This window comes from Stegodyphus dumicola, chromosome 1 (genome assembly GCF_044657685.1).
Source record: "Stegodyphus dumicola isolate Sdum_Otavi_A_Nest chromosome 1, ASM4465768v1".
In the NCBI taxonomy this organism is placed as follows: domain Eukaryota; kingdom Metazoa; phylum Arthropoda; class Arachnida; order Araneae; family Eresidae; genus Stegodyphus; species Stegodyphus dumicola.
In genome coordinates, this window is record NC_140768.1 from 114,054,049 (window position 1) to 114,074,880 (window position 20,832).

The 20,832-nt window shown below is 32.1% G+C and overlaps 1 protein-coding gene across 4 annotated transcripts in view; it reads right to left on the bottom strand.

Annotated features, from left to right (window-relative positions):
* Schip1 (Schwannomin interacting protein 1) overlaps window positions 1-20,832 on the bottom strand; it is a 225,802-nt gene that overhangs the window by 46,838 nt on the left and 158,132 nt on the right. For all 4 annotated transcript variants that reach the window (XM_035373776.2, XM_035373783.2, XM_035373772.2 and 1 more), the window contains exon 5: window positions 14,275-14,559. In XM_035373776.2, coding sequence (XP_035229667.1) covers window positions 14,275-14,559 — 285 coding nt within the window. The remainder of the gene's footprint in view (window positions 1-14,274; window positions 14,560-20,832) is intronic.

A 20,832-nucleotide genomic window follows, 5' to 3' on the forward strand; every position in this document is an offset into this window, starting at 1 on the left:
AATTATATAATTAAAAATATGAAACCATAATTTATGAAATAAAGAGCAATTATGATATAAAAGGTATCAAAATTTACAAAAAAAAAAAAAAAAAAAAAAAAAAAAAAAGGGAAGGGGCTTAATATTTACTTTATTAAACATTTCTTTCAATGTAAGTTGTTCAAGTTGCTTCGTTTTTTGTGCTAATACTTTCTCTTTAATTCTATAAACAGCATCTATCGGAAGTGCTATTTTCTGGACCTAGAACCATACTACAGATTTCGCTGTCCGTTAATTGATTGACGATTGAGACATTGTCATTGCAATGAGAAACTTCAGTTATATCATCTTCATTTATTACCGCTTCTCCACATTTCTTTACAAAATCCAATAACAGGAAAATTTCACCTTTAGTTTGTGACGTCCGAAAACCTTCAAATTCGTGGCTATCATCTTCATCGCCCTCACAATAAAATATAGCAGCTGGCCATAAATTATGTCAAGAATTTTTTAACATATCTGAAGACACATCCTCCCAGTGCACATGAATAAAGCATACAAAAAAAAAAAAAAAAAAAAAAAAAAGGGTACTATTTGGTTTCGAGGGCCGTAAAAAATCGCCAATGCTGCCAAAAATAATTGCGGCAACCCTAATAATTGTGATAAGAAAGGAAGTATAATGGTAAATAACTATTTAAGATTGATGTTTTAATTTAGATGAAAGGTTAATTTCATATAATACTTTTTTAGGTACTTTTCCGTTTCGCCGGCGCAAGCCTCGCCATTTCCCTTTCTCTGGCGCAAATCTCGCCAAGCAGACTTTATTGGCGACAACACACAGTGTACACATAAAAAAAAAAAATGTTAACAAATGTTAATTCTAAGAATTTTTTAATTTTTTTTTTTATTTTGGAAGCATAAATATTTTAATATCGTTTAGAATTTTTTCAAATGGGTCTTTTGTGTCCTTTCGCAACATAAATTCAGCGAGGTAACTTTCCAGATGATGCCGAGCAGTTCCTCTGTGTTTCTTATTCCGCCATTTTGCGCTTGCCCATAATCTTTCAATTTTTGGCGTGTGCGTTCCAGTTTCCGGATCTACAAAATTGTATTTATAGTTCACTTTGAAATGTTCGAAACTTTCCTCTTCCAGTTTTTCAGTGCAATATGATTTCCATGGATCGGAATATATCGTAGTTCCTTTTTCGATGTTTTCATTTATTGCCTCTAATATAATACTCATGGATCGGTTTGGCACCATCACACGGAAACATCCGTTTGTTTCACGACAAACTCCACCAAAGATCCACTGTTGTGGTAAAATCCGTCCCGCGTTGTTTTTGCGCTTCGTGAACATACTTTCATCCACTTCAACAATCATACCAGGTCCTCCTATTTTGCATTGTCGACGTTTAAGTAAAGAATCCACAGAAACCTCTCGCATGTAGTTATTCCAATCCACAACTGTTCCGTGACTGATTTCCAACTGCTTTTCACACCATTTAACTGAAGTTAATTCTTCACTCCAACCATAAATGAATCTTAAACACTTCAAGAAACTCAATCTCGATGATTCAAACCATGTGCCTTTCCGTATACTTCTTTTACTGTGGCAAGTTGAAAGGTTGCAACGCCATTGAATTTCGTCTCCGAAATATAATTTCATTTCATGATTATTTTCACAAATAGCAATGTTAGGCAAAACGCCTTTCGCTTGAAAAAATCTGACGAATTCTTCCTCTGTCCTGGGCAAATCCCAAATTTTCATTGGTTTTTCATCCATTTTTGACATATTTGTAGAATACGTTAATTTAAGAATTTAAAGATGTTAAATTAAAGATTTACTATGCTTTCATGGTATAACCTCTTGATTCGCCGGTTAATATCACGTGATCCCAAACTATCTCATCTCACGTAAAATATGCTACAAAAATCTGATTCTCTCAGGAATTACATTAATTTCATTAATTACTACATTAATTTCAAGTTAAATCTCAGTATGGAGTTTAAAGTGCAAGAATTATTTCAATATTATAATTAAAAAAATTCTGTGTAACTGTATGCCAATATTGAAAAAAAAAAAAAGGTAAATCTGATAATAAATCTCAGCGACTTGTTTTGAAAAAGTGCCGTGAAAGGTTATCAGCGAAGATATTCGCTTTGGCATCAGTTCTACCATTTTCGGCGACTTTATCGCTTGCGCCGGCGAAATGGGAAATTGCGCCGGCCAAACGGAAAAGTACCCTTTTTCATTATTATAATTTATATGGAAAAGGCTAAACATGATTGAATGGAAGCATAAGAGTAAATAACTATTTCAAATCATTATTATAATTTATATAAAAAGTGCTAAACATAACTGAATGGATGCCTGCATCACTATTTCGCTACCGACTTGTTGCTAAAGCATAATTTCATCTCGTTGGTTGTACAAACGTAATTTTCTATAATGAATGATGCCTTTTCTTTGAAAATATTCTTGGTAAAGTGCAGAATCGCTCACTTATTTGTTTGCCGCTTTTTAGAAGGGTAAAAACAATTGGATTTTTGTCAATTTTCTTTTACTTTTTAAGTGAAAATAGGTCGATGTGTACATAGTTAAAGTCAAGGGTGTGCACAGTGCCATTTTTGTGAAATTCTAGGATTTTTTTTAAAGTGAAAATAGGTCGATGTGCACATGGATACCGAGTATGTACAATTCTTAAAAATGCATCAAGCAGTGGGTGATTCTGCACTTTACCCAAAATTCTATTGCCGAGTTTTCGTCATGGGCAATTCGCAAATTGTTAAATCCATAGGATATCAAAAAAGGATTTAAAATAAAAAAAAAGATTTAAAAATTAAACTAGTATTTCAATGGCGTCTTAAGAAATATAGAACTCTATAAACTTGTGCAATCTGAAATCAGCGAGTACGCTAGATTTGGCGCGCTGTTAAATGGGCGCATTTGCTAGATTTGGCGCTTTTGCGCGCACATTTTCGCTGCAATTTTTTTACGGCCCAAGAAACCGAATAGTACCAAAAAACGTTTGCGGCTCTGAGGTCCAGATTATAGAGCATTCCGGATAATGGACGTACGGATTACAGACTTTGTACTGCATATCGTCAAAAAATATTTATACAGCAATCCACCAATTATGCTGCCCAAAAGTAAAAAGTATTTATGTGGTAATATAAGTATGACTGCAGCATTCTCCAGATGGCTTTCAACTTCTCCAAACATTTTTGCCAATGTGATTTGTGATTATAGTCTCTCCTTTGAGAATTTCAGCATTTTTGCATACTGATGGAAGCACATTACAATTATCCTCTTTAACGAATTCTGAAACTTAGCTTTCATCATGCATACAGCAGCTTTTTTTTTTTTTTTCTTTCTCTCATTTCTTATTTTAGGATTTTGGTGTCAAGGCTATGTATGATGCCAAATATGAACAATTTTAGCTATTAGTCTTGAAATTAGATTTTGCATGGATTCATTATAAATAGTGTATCTCTTTTCAAACTGTTGCCACCTAATATTATTGCACTGTATTATTTTTAAAGAAATTAAATAATGAAGAATAAATACATGTTCTCCCAAGAAAAAACAATTGTATCTAGGAGCCATCAAATTTTGAATAACATAGTTCTCCACCTGAACATGTGCTAGGTGCACATGTTCAGGTGGAAGCCCAAATTTTGAATCTGATTTATTATTTATTTCATATCTTGTAAAAATTTAATGAATTTTTGGTTAACAAACCCAACAATTTGGAAGCAAGCAGCAGCAATACTATTCAAAATAAAACACTTTTTATCTCCAGCGTGCAAGACTTGACATTCAGGAAAATGTATTCTCTTTCTTTCAATTTTAATTAACAAACTCAGCTCTATGAAAGCAATGTGTTGCAGTGGTCAAAAATAAAATACTTTTATCTTCCATGCATCAGGTTGTTGCCATACAGTAAGGGCCTAAGATATATTCAAATTTAATATGCAAAGTTACAGAGTTTACTCAGCAATTTAAAAACAATAAACACACTTCTGCACAGAGGAGATAAGTTTTTCTACTTTTTAATGTAATTAATTTAAATAAGAATGCATTTCAATTATGAGATACCTAATCAGAAATATTAAATATTTTTATGAAATTATACTAGCTGAACTTCTGAAAATCATTGCACCTTTTTATAAGAACTCTTTCTTTTCTTTCTAACTTTTTCTTTTTTTATAATAATCTTGGCCGTGCAAGTGGCTAGCTTTTAAAGAAATAATTCAGTGAATACACAAAAAAGTTTGGCAACAGTCTATCGGAAATTCTAAAGATATGCTGTTTTTAAATATTTTGTAATTTTCCTGTTGAATTTTATGTGGCATAAATACAAATGTGATATTTAATAAACATAATTAACTTTTTCCCATGGGCTACAGACATTAATTTTCTATTCATTTTGGCCATTTAAACAAGTATCCAGGTAGAAAAGTTAACAAAAACAATGCGATAGGTTGTTCCACATGCCACTTCAATTTATTCAGCAAATTTTAGGTTCTAAACTGTCTTAAAAGTCCTTGATCCTTATTCAATGTAGTCAATGCATGGGGCATGTATGTCCCAGTTCCTGGGAAAAGGTTGATCACACAATATGTTAACAATAAAGAGACAAAAAAAAGTTTTGCAAGTCATGAAGAAAACTGAACATTGACATGATAAAGTGAGAAAAGACCAAAAAATATAAAAGTGTATGCTAACACTGCATCAAGAATTCTAAACATATGCTATATGCAGCTTTTGAAAAATTTGTGACTTTGTTGTTAGCTGAAGAAAAAGATATATAATTAAAACTAAGAAGACCCCTCCCCCCCAAAAAAAGGAAATGACTCTGTAGAAGTGAGTGCAAGAGCAGACTGGTAGACTGCGAGCTCAGTGAGAGCAAAAACAACCTCAATAAACCATCTAGAACGATGTTAAAATTTGAATCCTTTCAGATTTTTGTTTTCTTTTTTCTCTTTTCTTTCTCCTTTTCCTTATCTTAATTTCTTGGTGGGAAAGGGGGGAAAGGAGTAAGATTTTCATTTAAAATATATAAGCTCATGTTCAATAAAACTTGGGAATAAACTAAAATTGTGCAAAGAAAAGATAGGGAAAGATTTAGTTTAAGATCTTAAAGTAGGGCAGAAAACAGAGTTCGAAAAGGAACCTACAATTTTGCAGACCGAGGGTTTAAAGTTAGCAATAAAGTGGCAGTAAGAAATTATAGTCAAGGTGACAGACGATTGAGATTTGGAATCGTCAATCCAAGGATGGGCAGCTTCGTTACACTATAAATGTAGATGGTCAGCTATGGCGCCGACATGTCGATCAGATGCATGACTGGAGGAACCATAATTGATGATGGCTGCATACATCCACCTCCAGTTTTCATGATTTCCAAACAGCCTGATATGAAGAGTTCCAGAACCATCCAAAGATAGATGGTAGATAGATGGCCACCAGCTAGATAAGTCTGTGTCGTCTTCTGGGCCTAAGTTTTACTGGATGTTAAATCCACCGGACTTGCTGATAATTCAACCAGGTTACCAAAGAAACCAGCTGTGCCACAACATTTGCGTCTGTCCACCAGAATTCGAAAACCCCCAGACAGACATATTTGTGATAAAAGGGGGAGGGTTGTGGTGTATTGATAACTTAATTGTAATCAAACTTTAAGCTGATGCAGAGCCAAGCACGAAGTTACTGTAAACCAGAACTGAGACAGAGAATGGCGATAGTAGGAGTGTAGCGAGTGATGATGTGTTTTGTATATAATAAAGTGTTATATAATTAAACACAGTGTCTTGAGCAATAATTACCCACTAAAGACACAGTAGCCTGCATTCTGAATATGCATTCAAGCTAAGTATGTCTGAAATACACTCTGCAGATATCTTATATTACTTTATAGCTATCTTATGCATTCGGTTTTAACGAAAGTTTCCCACCACCGCAAATATCAATTGTGCAAACAGTTCGCATTGACAAGGATAATAAATAGTATTTTGTCAACCAATTTTTGCCATTTGAAAGAAAGAGACTTACTTTAGAATAATGTATCATGAAATTTTTTTTTAAAAAAAAGATCATTGTCATTAAGTATAAGGTGATGATTGGAACTATCATATTACCAGATTAGAACTATAATTTATTTCGAGTTCTGTTGCAAAAAGTCAGCTACAGAATGTCACCAAATCGTGTATAGCTTTAGGTACTAATGTTGTATCATATGACATTGCAAAGGTTTGGTACTGAAAGCTAAAAAACAAGGACTATACCATTCAAGTGCATGAGGGCCGCCTGTGAGAACTTGTGCAAGAAGATCAGTATGCAACCACTCGAGAGCTTACTCAAGGGGCACAGGGGTTGGTCCATCCCAGATGATACAATTTTAGGGACAGCATTTTTCATGCAAAACATATTACAGGACTTAATCATATGGATCTTCTGAGTAGAAAGACTAATTAAAATTTATTGGCTTATAGCAAAGTGCACTAGAATCGTCTGTCTAACAGGTGGGATGGTCAATTAGAAGACCAAAATTTTCCACTAAGGGCTTAAAAATAAGAACTGGCCTATATTCACATTATAAAAGACCCACTGTATTGTAGTAATGTCGAGCATCCTTTAATACTGTACTACATATAAAGAAAAGAACACAAGTCAGACAGCATATTACTTGAGATTTGATGCCCAATCGATGGGCTGGAACTAGTAAATACAAAAATAATTGTAGTTCGACTTTTAACCCCCAGTATTTATCCATTTGGTCACTGATGATTAAGACTTAAAAGACGCTGAATTGCAGCATACATAAAGAATTACAAACAAAACTTCTTGCTATGCCTTCCTTACTACATCAAAAATTTTAAATGCAAAATATATATGACAAATTATGAACTTAACGACATAAATAAGGAATAATTCCTGAGAGAGAAATATTTCAGAATTTTATTTCTGTTACTGCTCGGGAAGACAGAACTGAGAGGTGGAAGGGCAGTTACTTCAAAATTTTGCAATTTATTTTAAAATACTATCTTAAAAATGAAATTCAAAACATTGTAACTCCAAATTTTCCTCAGAACTGCTTACATTATAACTGTTGCGAGAGGAATTTTTCAAGAGGTGTATCAGTTAAGAAACATCCAAAATCTAAGAATTAGTTCCATTAACTTAATTAATACTGTTCTGTCTAGAGAACTAAAGTAATGAAGATTCTAGAACGTCATCGAAAAAATTATGCTACCAGAAAAGCAAGCAAAACAGCCCTTTTAAAATGTAAGCTTTAAAGTTTTATTTCAAAAATTAACCAAATCTTTTATTTAATTTCCTATATTCATTTTCATAATTATATGGATTTGATGTCAAGAGGTGGGATACAAATTGCACAGAAATTCATAAATATACCTAAACCACAGAATGAACTGACAATAGTGGAAAAGATAATAATTTTTTTAACATAGCCATCAGCTAGTAACTAATCCTGTCCTTTGGGATTTGTATTGATAAGTCATGTGCAGAACTTCATTACTCTTTAGTTATTTGGAGCAGTATAGTAATTTCTAATAATTTTTTTAATAAGGTTTAATAATAATTCAAACAAGGTAATTTCTCTAAAACTGCTGAATACATGTACAAGCATGAAACTTCACAAAATAAACTGCAAAGAAATTAAAAATGTCTGGGGGGGGGAAACGGCGAATCTTCGGATTATGGTAACTTGGCGATTTTTCGGCAAAAATTTGGGGGTAGAGTAGACTTTAAGGTACCCCTTGTGTTATGGCAAAGTTGTTGTTTCATTTATGGTAGCCTAATTAGTTGAATGTTATGGAAACCCTATTGTGACGTAATCGGGTGCATGATTCTGGGAAATTTTGAATCATGGGATGTTTTGTAAGTGTTTTTGTGGTGTGTGTTAAAACCGTTCAGATGGATTTGAATGGGTTTGTAGGAAGAAAGGTTCAGATGGTCACTATGTGAAGCGTTCGATCAGAAAGAATATCTGGTTTGAAAAAAGTCATTTGAGTATGATTTATATTTTGATGTTTACGTGGCTCTGGGTGTACAAAGCAAACTCGAAAATCATGGTAAGTGAATATTTGCTTTTGGTAGTGCTTAAATGTATAACATGTTTTTCCTTTTTTATGTTATTTTATTGTTTGGTTTAAAATGTATTTTATTGAGATTATGTATTTTTTGTTTGCCTATATTGTAGACTTTGGTGTTCCTTTGACTTTTTAAGTGAAAATATATTGATGTGTACATGGACAAAGTAAAGGGAGTGCGCAATGCAAGTTTGTGCAATTCTGGGATTTTTTTTTAAGTGAAAATATGTCGACGTGTACATGGATAAAAAGACAAAGGAGTGCATAATGCCATCTTTGTGCAATTCAGGGTTTTTTTTTAAGTGAAAATAAGTTGATGTGTACATGGATACCGAGTTTCTGCAATTGTTTTTCTTGTTATTTTGGCGCAAAAATCGCCGCTTCGCAAGCCAAAATAACGAGTCAAAGAAATCCACAAAATCGGTATCCATGTGCCGCCAAGTTTCGCCAAGGGGTACCCTAAACTATACTTTTACCGTCATGTGCAGAACTTCATTACTCTTTAGTTATTCTGAGCAGTATAGTAATTTCTAATAATTTTTTAATAATTTTTTAATAAGGTTTAATAATAATTCAAACAAGGTAATTTCTCTAAAACTGCTGAACACGTGTACATGTTCAGAAACTTCACAAAATAAACTGCAAAGAAATTAAAAATGTCTAGGGGGGGGAACGGCAAATCTTCGGATTATGGTAACTTGGCGATTTTTCGGCAAACATTTGGTGACCAACCCTGCTACAGCAACCTGCTAGTTTTTATTTGGACGCCATTTTTTTTCTTCCACGAAGTAAATGATTTTTTTTTTTTACCTCAAGATTTTTTTTCAACAATCTGCTAACCGAATTACGCTTATACTAGAACTTTTATGGAACAAAAGTACTTAATCATGATGAAGATTAGATGCGAAATTGGGAGAAAGTGCAGAATCGCCCACTGCTTGCCGCATTTTTAAGAATTGCACATACACGTTATCCATGTACACGTTGACTTATTTTCACTTAAGAAAAAATCCCAGAATTGCACAAAAATGGCATTGTGCACACTCTTGACTTTATTCATGTACACATCGATCTACTTTCACTTAAAAAGTCAAAGGAAATTGACAAAAATCCAATTCTTCTTACTCTTGTAAAAAGCGCCAAACAAATAAGTGGGCGATTCTGCACTTCAGCAGCGAAATTGTTTCTCAGTGCTTATACGCTAAAATCACGATTGGAATTTTCTGGAAAATGTCACATTACATGTCTCATGATCTCTCATTTATCTGAGACAAAATAATCTGCGATTCAAACTGTGTACTTTCTAGATTATTGCTAAAGTACTAGCTAGTAACCTTTATCGCCTTACCAAAATGTTGACAAACTACCTGTTCCCATATTCCAAAGATTAGCCAAAAAAACAGGTACTTGCATACTTTCCCACTGACCAATTTTAACAAACAAAAACTGTTGCTAAGTACAGTCAAAAGTCGTTAATTCGGGCACCCATAATCCGGACCTCAAAGCTACAAACTTTCTGCACATGCACGTAAGACCTTTACGGCTGCGGATATGCTTGTGCGCGTGCGCAAAATACTTTTACGAGTGCACGTTTAATGTATAACGGACCGTATAAGCTAAGCTAAAATTGTCTAATTATCTATTTCAGTTAATGCTGCAGATTGCGTTGTTCCTTAATCTTCGAATTGGATCCGGCTTATTATTTTTTGCAGACTGTTAGAGCAATTTTATAAAAGTAAGCTTGAACTTTCGATTATGTCAAATAGAATTTCTGATATATATTTATTAATATGTAAAGGATCTACAAAGAGAAAGAATATTTCGAAGTTCATTAAACGTCATCCTTTGTTTATCTTTAACACCACGCAATGAATTGGAAGTTGATCTGTCAGCACTATCCTTATCTTCAGGGAAGATGTTTTTATTTTATTTGGCTTATTATTCCTTACTAAATGTAATATTTCTTCTCGATGTACTCTGTCTTTGATATGATTTAAATCAAATTCCTTGTCATTATAATTCGCTTCCCATAGTGAAGAAAGTGACAGAGGTTATTGAAAACGAAAAAATTTCAATTGATAAATTAGTCGGTAGACACAGCAATTATAGGACTTGAACAGCGGAACTTTGTAACTGAACAAGAAATGATGTCTGTTTATAGAATTAAAGAGAATGTATTATCACATAAAAAACGAAGCAACTTAAACAACTTACATTGAAAGAAATGATTAATAAAGTAAACAAATAAATATTAAGCTTTTTTTTTTTTTTTTGTAAATTTTGATACCCTTTAGATCATAATTGTTCTTTATTTCATAAATTACGGTTTCATATTTTTAATTTTATAACTTCTGCATGCCATCTGACCAGCTTTAAACTGATGATCTATAATCCGGAATCGCCGAAGTCCCGACGAGTCCGGATTAACAACTTTTGACTGTAGTTTGAACTGCACCAACAATGGATAAGTAGAATGTCTTAACATATCCGTGAGATCTCAGCCTCAGTTTTAAGTAATCCTGGTTAACCCATGAGAACCCAGTTTAAGTTTTGTAAAGAAGGATATAATTACAGTACAAAGTCTTTAATTTGAACATCCATAATCCGAAATGATCTATAATCCGGACCTCAAAGCTACAAACTTTCTGCGCATGCGCGTTTAATGTATAACGGATGGTAAAAGCTAGGCAAAAATTATCTAATTATCTATTTCAGTTAATGTTGCAGATTGCATTGTTCCTTAAACTTCTAATTGGATCTGGCTTATTATTTTTTGCGGACTGTTAGAGCAATTTTATAAAAAGTAAGCTTGAACTTTCGATTATGTCAAAAAGATTTTCCGTTTCTGGAGTTGCCAAAGGATCTACAAAGCAAAAGCATGTTTCGATGTCCATCAAACAAAAAGTGGAATTGCTGCAAAAAATGGATAAAGGCATGAAGTAAGTGAAAAAGAGGTTAGTGAAAATGAAAAAATTTCGATTGACAAGCGAGTCGGTATTCTCGGCACAGCAATTACAGGACTTGAACAGTGGAACTCTGTAACTGAACAAGAAATTATGTCTGCTTATAGAATTAAAGAGAAAATATTAGCACATAAAACAAAGCAACTTAAACAACTTACATTGAAAGAAATGTTTAATAAAGTAAACAAATATTAGGATTTTTTTTTTTTTTTTTTTTTTTAATTTTTGTACCCTTTAGATGATAATTGCTCTTTATTTCGGAAATTACGGTTTCATATTTTGAATTTTATAATTTCTGCATGCCACCTTACCAGATTTAAATTGATGATCTATAATACGGAAAAAAACCCTAATCCGGAATCACCGAAGTCCTGATGACTCCAGATTAAAGACTTTGCTTTGTACTGTACTGCTTTTCTTAATTTTCCCCTCATATTATGAAAAGAAAAAAAAAAAAAAAAAAAAAAAAGAGAGACATAGAAAGAGATATTAAAATTTGAGACCTGTCCTCTACAGAATACAATTTTCAAAATTACAAGATCCTGACATTAAAAAAAAATAAAATTAAAAATTAAAAAGGGAGTAGCATGATAGTTTATTTGAAAATATATAACAATGATAATGAATTGAACTCATATTGGTTAATCTTTGTATTATGGTAATTTAGCGATTTTTTGGCAACCAACTGTGCTACAGCAACTCTCTATTTTTTTTTTCGCCGCCATTTTGTCTTCACGAAGTAAAGACATGTTTCTTTTCATTTACTGAACACTTTTTCCAACAATCTGCTATCCGGATTACACTTATGCTAGAAATTTTATGGAACAAAACTGCTTAATCATGACAAATATTAACTGCCAAATTGGGAAAAAGTGCAGAATCGCAAACTCCTTGCCGCGTTTTTCAGAATCGCATATACACATAAACCATGTACACGTCAACTTATTTTTACTTAAAAAAAATCCCAGAATTGCACAAAAATGGCATTGCACACACTCTTAACTTTATCCATCTACACTGCTATTTTCTCATAAATTACAAAAATTTGCACGAAAATTAAGGAAAATTTTGTGAATCTTTAAACTCGGTAAAAAGCACATACATGAAATTACCTGATCGCGAAAAAGTATATACCCTTTCCAAGGATGAACATTTCCACGTATAAAATAAATAAAATATCCAAAAACTTTTACCTCTAAATTATCAATTATATTATAAACGTTACCAACGAATTTATACCGCAAACATTAAAAATGGTTACAAATACTTAGTGTCAAATATTAAAATTATTTCCATGCACGTTTACTTCAACTGAAACTTATACCAAATTGCTACAAACATAAAATTCACAAAATAACTAACATTTAATTAAAATATAACTAAACCATGTACACGTTGACTTATTTTTACTTAAAAAAACATCCCAGAATTGCACAAAAATGGCATTGCGCACACTCTTCACTATATCCATGTACACTGCTTTTTTCTCATAAATTAGAAAAATTTCACAAAAATGCATGAAAATTTGTGAATCTTTAAATCCAGTAAAAAGAACATATATGAAATTACCTGATCGCGAAAAAGTATATACCCTTTCCAAGGATGAACATTTGCACGTATAAAATAAATAAAATATCCAAAGCCTTTTACCTCTAAATTATCTATTATAAACGTCACCAACAAATTCATAACCCAAACATTAAAAATGGTTGTAAATACTTAGTGTCAAATACTTAAGTTATTGCCATGCACGTTTACTTCCACTGAAACGTATACCAAATTCCTACAAACATATAATTCACAAAATCACTATCATTTAATTAAAATATAATTAAATTAAAAAAACACTACTTAAAATATAAATAAGCACATACATTAAATTAATAAAAATTAGCTTACAATCCTAATTACTTTAAACTAAATCATCGCTAATAACAATTTTCCAATAATACCATATTACTTTATTTACTCCTTACATTTAGAACAATGCATAAAAATAATATCCTCAAATAATTAAAAATACTAACTTACCTAATCTTCTTCAGAATCTTGATTACATGGCGGATAAACTTTTCTTATAGATTAAATAATCCAGTAGTCAACTGGCATTCTATTCACCCACTAATAAGAAATTAATAAAATTTTCCCCATACTCAGACTTTCAGCAAACCACGTACCCTTCCTTACACTCCGTTTCACAAAATGTCCATTTTCACCAGATTTCTTTCACCGCCATTCAAACTTATCTGTAATATCCTTCCTTTCACACAATCTCATTTCATTCCCACATGTTGGACATTCATACTTATCCGCAATTAATCCTACACTCATACACCATTCAACCAATTCTTTTGAATTATCAGATAAACACATTAAAAATTTAGAATTCACTTTAGATAGCGCCATGCAATCCAAAAATTAATCAACACTCTTTCACACAACACACAATGAAGCTTAATACAAAATAATATAGTACTACAGATATTTTTCCAAATTTAGCCCCTTTTCCGATTAAAGAACTGTAATTCGTCCATTAATGTCACATGACATATCTCATGATCTCTCATTTCCTTCACACAAAATAATGCGTAATCGGAACTGAGTACTCGTTACATTATTCCCAAAGTCCTAGGTAGTAACCTTTATCGCCTCCAAACTACCTGTTACCATATTCCAAAGATTAGCCTTCATATTTTTTTATACAATAGTTACAGATTACCTAACTATATAAAAGAACAGATTGTTTTTTCAAACTTCTGCTAGAGCTCTTGTGATCTCCACCAGCTTCCTTGGCAGTAAACGTTTACAATTGAGTGCCCCTTGTTTTTTGGCAATTCTTTTTTGACGCCAAGATCGGCACCAGGAAGACACAATTTCAAGATGGCCGCTACACAAAACCAAAATAAAAAGTCAAAGAATTGCATAAACTCTGTGTCCATGTACACATAGATCTGTTTTCACTTAAAAAAAATCCCAGAATTGCATAAACTAGGCATAGCGCACTGCTTTAAATTTGTCCATGTTCACAACAATCTATTTTTATTAAAAAAAAAACAGGAGGCTAAAGCAAAGTTACACTATCATGGTAACCAGAAATGAGATTTCATCGCCAACATTTTACAAAAAATTGTCGCTAATCGATGGGGCACCCAATTCTACACTAGAGCTGGGCCAATGGGAAAAAAAAAAAAAAAAAAAAAAAAAATACAATATTTACCTTATCACATTTCTGGAAATTTGTAGAAGGCAAATGTAAAACTGGTTTTTGGAGTTTTGGCATTGGCATTTTATTTTTATCTACAGCATTTTCCTCCTCGGCATTAGGTAAATCTTGATCTTTAGCAGCCTCATTCATAAAACATATTTGTAGATTGCCACTTCCTTTTAATCGATCAAAAGAACTACCATTTTCTCTATGTTGATTAAGTTTTTCTGAGATATAATCCTCAGTATCAGAGTCCATTGCAAGTTTTCTTCTAATTTCTTCTCTGTCATTTCGCCTCTATAAAAATATATTAAAATTTTACTCAACAGCATTAATAATATAACAGCATAAATAAATAACAAATAAAAAGCACAATAAAATAACAGCATTTTATTAAATGAGAGAAAATGAATTGTATAGCTACAAACGTGTGTCTAAGTTACAATGAACAGAGCTAAACAATAGAATAAAATAAGAAAAATTCGAAGGCTATGCTAAAATAATTATTTATACTTTTTCAGAATTCTAAACCAATGAATATATTAATAATTTACTACTTCTCGCAAAAGCAATTTTGAAAAATTACACAAATTCAGAATGACAAGAAACTATTTTTTAAAGATTCACAAAAGTACGAACTAATTTCTGTTTTCATATCTAAAGAACTTCTAAAACTCAATAAAGCAAATGCATACGTAGTACGATATTTCGAAGCAAAATAGCATCTACTTTTATATCGAATTAAGGCATCAACAAACTGCAAATGACACTATAGATAGCTTCAAACAGTTGAAATAATAAAATGATAATCGTACATACAAACCTCCCCGTCAAAAGAATAACCAAACATGTCGTCATCATCATCGATAGTCAATATGCCGAATTCTTTATCACATTCTAAACATGGATCTATTTCTATTTCATGAGGATAATTATCCTCTTTTAAAAATTTTAATGACTCAAATTCCGGCTTTTTTCTTTCATTACGATTTGGAATCTTTTCCTGACGTAAATTAGGTAAATTAGATAAAAGATTTCTGCCAGCAGAATTGAATTTTTGGAATGCATCGCCAACTTTATTTTTCCATGCATCCATGTTACTCGCAAAATGTAGAGACGATAATTTTCACTCTGTAGTACAAATCAGGGCATAACTTGACCGACAGCAGGTCACACCTACACAACGCCCAGGTTTAATAAATAAAAATAAACAAAGCAACTACATTAAGAGGTTATTCTATAGAAGCACGAGTTTTCGGTTTACAGGTTTTTAAACTGCGGAAACGGAAACTTGAAATAGGTTGGTACAGTTACAGTGATGAATGCTGCATGAAGATTATTGCATTCTTCGGCCCTTTTTTTTTAATGGAAAATTTATTTAGATATGAATGTTTCGTGAAATTATTTTTCATTTAAAATTTTTAAAAACTCTGAAAGGTTTCAGATTTAAAATTACATCTAAATCGGCGTTTTCTACTATTTTGTGTGCTACCTTTATTTATCAAATAGCATGTTCTTCGCACTTAAACCATAAAATTTAGTTCAAGAGCAATATCGCAAAAAAATTTTAAAATGAGTATATCTTTAGAATTTCCGATACACAGTCTCCCGCGTTGGAGATAAAAATGTTTTTTTCCTGTACAACGTTGCCATTGCTCACTTTGAAGTCCTTGAGTTTGATAATCCAAAATTCGTTAAGTTTTATAAAATATGAAATCGATAATAAAACAAATTCCAAATTTGGGCTTCCAGATACTCATATTCACAGTAGGATTACGCTATTCAAAATTTGATGGCTTTACGTACCGTTGTTTTATCACAATGCGAGGAACATACATGCATTTACACAGCTTCATTATTTAATTTCTTTAAATATAATACAAGGCGATCATACTTAGTGCCAATAATTTGAAAAGTGAAACAACGCTTGTAGCGACCAGTGGCGGCTCGTGGCTAAAATTAGTGGGGGTGCTGTTCCAAAAAAATTTAACCTTTGTTTTAAAATTGTCTGAAAGGAAACAAACATATATACACATTCATTTTGAAACATCAGGAAATCTTACAATAAAAAAATTAAGCATTTCTTAATTACTTTAACCAAAATTTTTACAGTTCACTCTTTGTCTATTCATTTAAAAATGAAATTCATTCTTCTTGTTTTACTTTGCCCGAAACAATCAATAATTTTCTCCTTGATCTCTGGATGACAACTGAGGAAATTTTTCTTTATTGAAAGCAATGCAAGCGCATTTAGTCTTTCCGAATTCTAGTGCTTCATAGAACAGTTTTCATTCTTTTCAATGTTGAAAACCAGCGTACTGCCTCTGATGTAGTCATGGGAACTCTCAAGAGAATTTTTTTCAGTTTCGTAATTTCACTAAGAACATCATCTAGATTATTTTCGAAGATAAATTTCAGCAGCTCATTTAATTTGTAGTATTCATGGATATCAGACCTACAATAGAATACTTTTAGTTCAGTTTCAAGCTTTCCTTTGTCAATCATTGGATATGCTTCAGCGGTCAGTACTATTTATTCTGAAGAATGTTCATTCTTAAAATTGGCGAAGCATTTCTTGTTTAACAATTTAGAAGCTGCTAAGTGTTTAGTCGAAGAATATCTCTGCATTATATCAATACATAGTATAAAGTCACATATTTCCTTCTTCTATTCTTCTGCCATCGGTGTCTTTGGAAAATTCTCACAGTACTTTGAGTTTCTTAATTCTAAGATAGCAGTTTTGGAATTTGTTATATATTCGTTAACTTTAAACACACTAATTTCTCTGAATTGCATTTGATTGTATATTATTTCAACATGAGGCATCGGATAAAAAAGCTGTAACCAAAACTTGATATTATCATCATTTAGATATTTTAAATTCCTATTGCATTTGCAATAGGAACAGTTGTTTCGTTTGTTGATGTTCTGCATTTGATGTTGATTGAATTTCACTAAGGCAATTTTTTAAAAGGTTGCAAATTTTCATGAACTCTGTTTATGGTCTGTATGATGAAGTTCCACCTTGTGGAGGAATACCACACGCGCGGAATAAAAAGAAATCACTTTACGAGCAAACAACGATTAATTAAAACCAACTGCAATTCAAATGGATACTCTTTGTCAAAAAGGAGCGGTAGAACTTATTTTAAACATTCAGCAATAAATAGTTTTCTGAATATATATTTTAGCGTAACGGCAGTTTCAAACATAATAAAGAGAACAACATTCATTCTAATGAGGATAATTTTGAAAATAATTCACATTAAAATATATCTCAAAGAGATTTTTAAATGAAAAGATGACACAAAAGAATTATTCTCAAAAAATACATGTTATCTCAGATATAGAAGAAATTTGGCATTGAGCTGAATATTGAAATTAATAACATGCCAGAATTTCGGCACTGCAAGAGCGAGTGCTGTTCTCTTTGCCCGGCTCGCGTGCTGCTTTCTGTGTGCGCTTGCGCAGGACAGCCAAACACCACATCGCTGGAACTGTGAAGCGCGCAGTTCCAAAGACTTTTCGTACCTTTTTGACACAGTGGGGGATGGCTACTGACATAAAGCTTAAGGATTATGTATTGTAAAAGTATAAAGAAAGAATTAAAGACTGAAGGGCACACTATATTAAATATTAAAAATAATAATAAGTGGAAATTGGGGGTGCTGCAGTTCCACAGTGCTTATTACGAGCTGCCACTGGTAGCGACTCAACGCAAAATGCAAAAACGAAATTAATAGACGTTCTGGGCAAATTGGCCCTTTGGACTCATAACAAATAATAATAATAATAATAAATCAGAAAGCCTTCAAATTTTATATTATGCCCAAAGGGGCGTTTTTTTAACGTTTTGTGCGTTACTTTTATTTATTAAATATAACGTTCTTCGCACTTAAACCATAAAATTCAATTCAACACAGTATCACAAAATATTAATGAAGCATATCTTTAGAATTTCTGATACAGAGTCTAGCGCGCTGAAGATATTTTTTTTTCCCGTATAGGGCTGCCATTGCTCGTTTTGAAATCTTTAAGTTTCTTAATCAAAAACTCATAAATGCTTTATAAAATATGAAAAGAGGTAATAAAACAAATCCCAAATTCGGGCTTCCAGAAGCCTATATTCGGGTGGAAACATACGTTATTCAAAATTTGACGGCTTTAGGTAGCGTTGTTTTATCACACTGCGAGAAACACACATACATTTATCCATATTCTTCATTATTTAATTTCTTTAAATAAAATACAGGGCTCTAATATTTGGTGGCAACAATTTAAAAAAGTGATTCGCTGTTTATAGTGAATCAATACAAAATGTCAAAACGAAATTATTAGCTCTTCTGGCCAAATTGCCCCCTTTGGGCTAATTATAATCATTATCAATTTTTTTCAATAGTATATGAACTATAGTTTAAAAGAAAAACTGGATTTGTAAAATGTCTAATTAGAAAATTTTCTGTTGTTGTTTTATAAAGAAATACACTTTGACAGACTTAAAACTTTTTAAAATTTTTATTAAAAGCAAACGCTTAAAATTTAAATGGTTCCTTATATTTGTTTTAATCTAGTTGACACAATTTAATTATATTTATTATATTATTATTTCCATTTTATAAGTATCTTCGTTAAATTTTTAAACTTCTCTAAGTATACTTCTTAATAGTTTAAAAAAATAGAAATTAAAAAATAAAAATGCAAAAAAACGTATTTCAATCTGAAAAATGGTAAATGGTAATATTTTCACCTAAAAATTCTTTGGATTCCGCAAAGTGGTGAAATTAGTTAACGTTTTACTCTTCTACCTGCATCTAAATCCCAATGGAACAAAAATGAAAGAGGATAATTTTTAAGTAAGTAACAGATTATAAGCAATATTTATTACTTTCACTATGAGTATACTACATTACAAAATTCGTACATTATACTTAATTTTTTGGCTGAGTTTTACTTCAACTGAAAATGAGATTTTAAGATTTAAAACGTTTATATGGTTCGCTTCGCTTCCACTTCATAGAAAACATTTTGCAAACCAATGTAGATGGCACTGCCTACTGTTCATGTTTATCTTTTCCTTCTTTCTTCATACCTCTTTCATACCCAAACTAAAATCCAACATTGAAACATTTAAAAATAGATCAGGAGTAAACTAACAAAAATTAACAGAAATCAAGTTTTTGTAACAAGCGAAAAATAACGTTTGTACGTTTTGAAAGTACTCAAAAGTAAGCTGAGGGTCCCACATGCACAGCACTACTACATTACCGTGATGTTAAATTTATAATATATATTATATACTTCGCTTCAGATTTATTCTCAACTGATACCGGAAGTACTCCAGAGGCAGAATGATTTTTCGAAAAGCTGTAAAAAAATAGCCCGCGGACCGATGCATATGAGAATAAACAGCGGTACATTTGTAATACTTCAGCATGGAAGCAAAAATGACGAATGATATATCAAAGTTCCGTTGTATTCATATATGCTATGGCGTCTACACTGATTATGCCAAACTCGAGACCACTGCATTCACAGACATTAAATGTTCGTTTATTTAATGTTAACTCTCTGAATTACATGATTTTTGTGCAACAGTATCTTAAAATAACAAGTCCCGTAAGTCTGGACTCGAAAGAATTTCTTATATTATCGATACTGTCTAATCCAATGAACTGGTATATTCCAAAGCTCACGGATCTCATTCCATTCTTTTTTTATTAGTAGAACCACCTGAAAGCTTAGGCATGCGACGGCAATATTAACCCTGTTCCCACCTCAAAAAAAGGTATTCTAAACAAATGTCAGCACAAATTCTTGGTTTTTCATTCCTACTACGCCACGACGAGGTAAATTTTCTCTTTAATTATGCATATAGCACAAGGGCAGCAATCTGAATAAATTCTATTATTGTATTTGAATGAATTCTGTTATCGTTTATTTCGATTTACAGTATACGTATTTAATTCTTAGTGTAGTTAGCTGCTTGTAGATAAAACAGCAAGCACAGATTTGTATTACATTGCAACAGGTTCACTTATAATATTCGTATGATATACGCAAAACTGGGGCTATTTCATAGCGCAGCTGTTATTTGAGAGTGATCTGTACTAAAAATAATCTTCTCGGTTAAAGCCCAAGAGGAAGGTCGTTGCGACTATTCTCTAAATAAACTCGTTATTTGAGGACTAACTATAGGACTGCCATTTCTTATAAATAATTCTTTAAATTGATACTAGATAAAAATATTGATTATTGCTCAATTTAATGAGCAATTACACAAATTTTAGATGATATTTTTTGTTATAACACATGTTCGTTAAATTTTTAACTTCTGTTTTCCCTGAAGCAATGTCTTTAGCACAGCTAACGGTGCAACTTATAAAGTGTTGGCACTTGATGCCAGATTTTGGTCCTCGTGACAATTAATTTTTATTACGTTTATCTAGAGAGGAATGCGTAATAGATCAATAATTGGACATAAATAAACCGGTATATTTTCCAGGTTAGATATCTGCATTTTAATTCGTATAATGCTCAAGTCAGCATCGATTTACCTAGGCTAATTTAGAA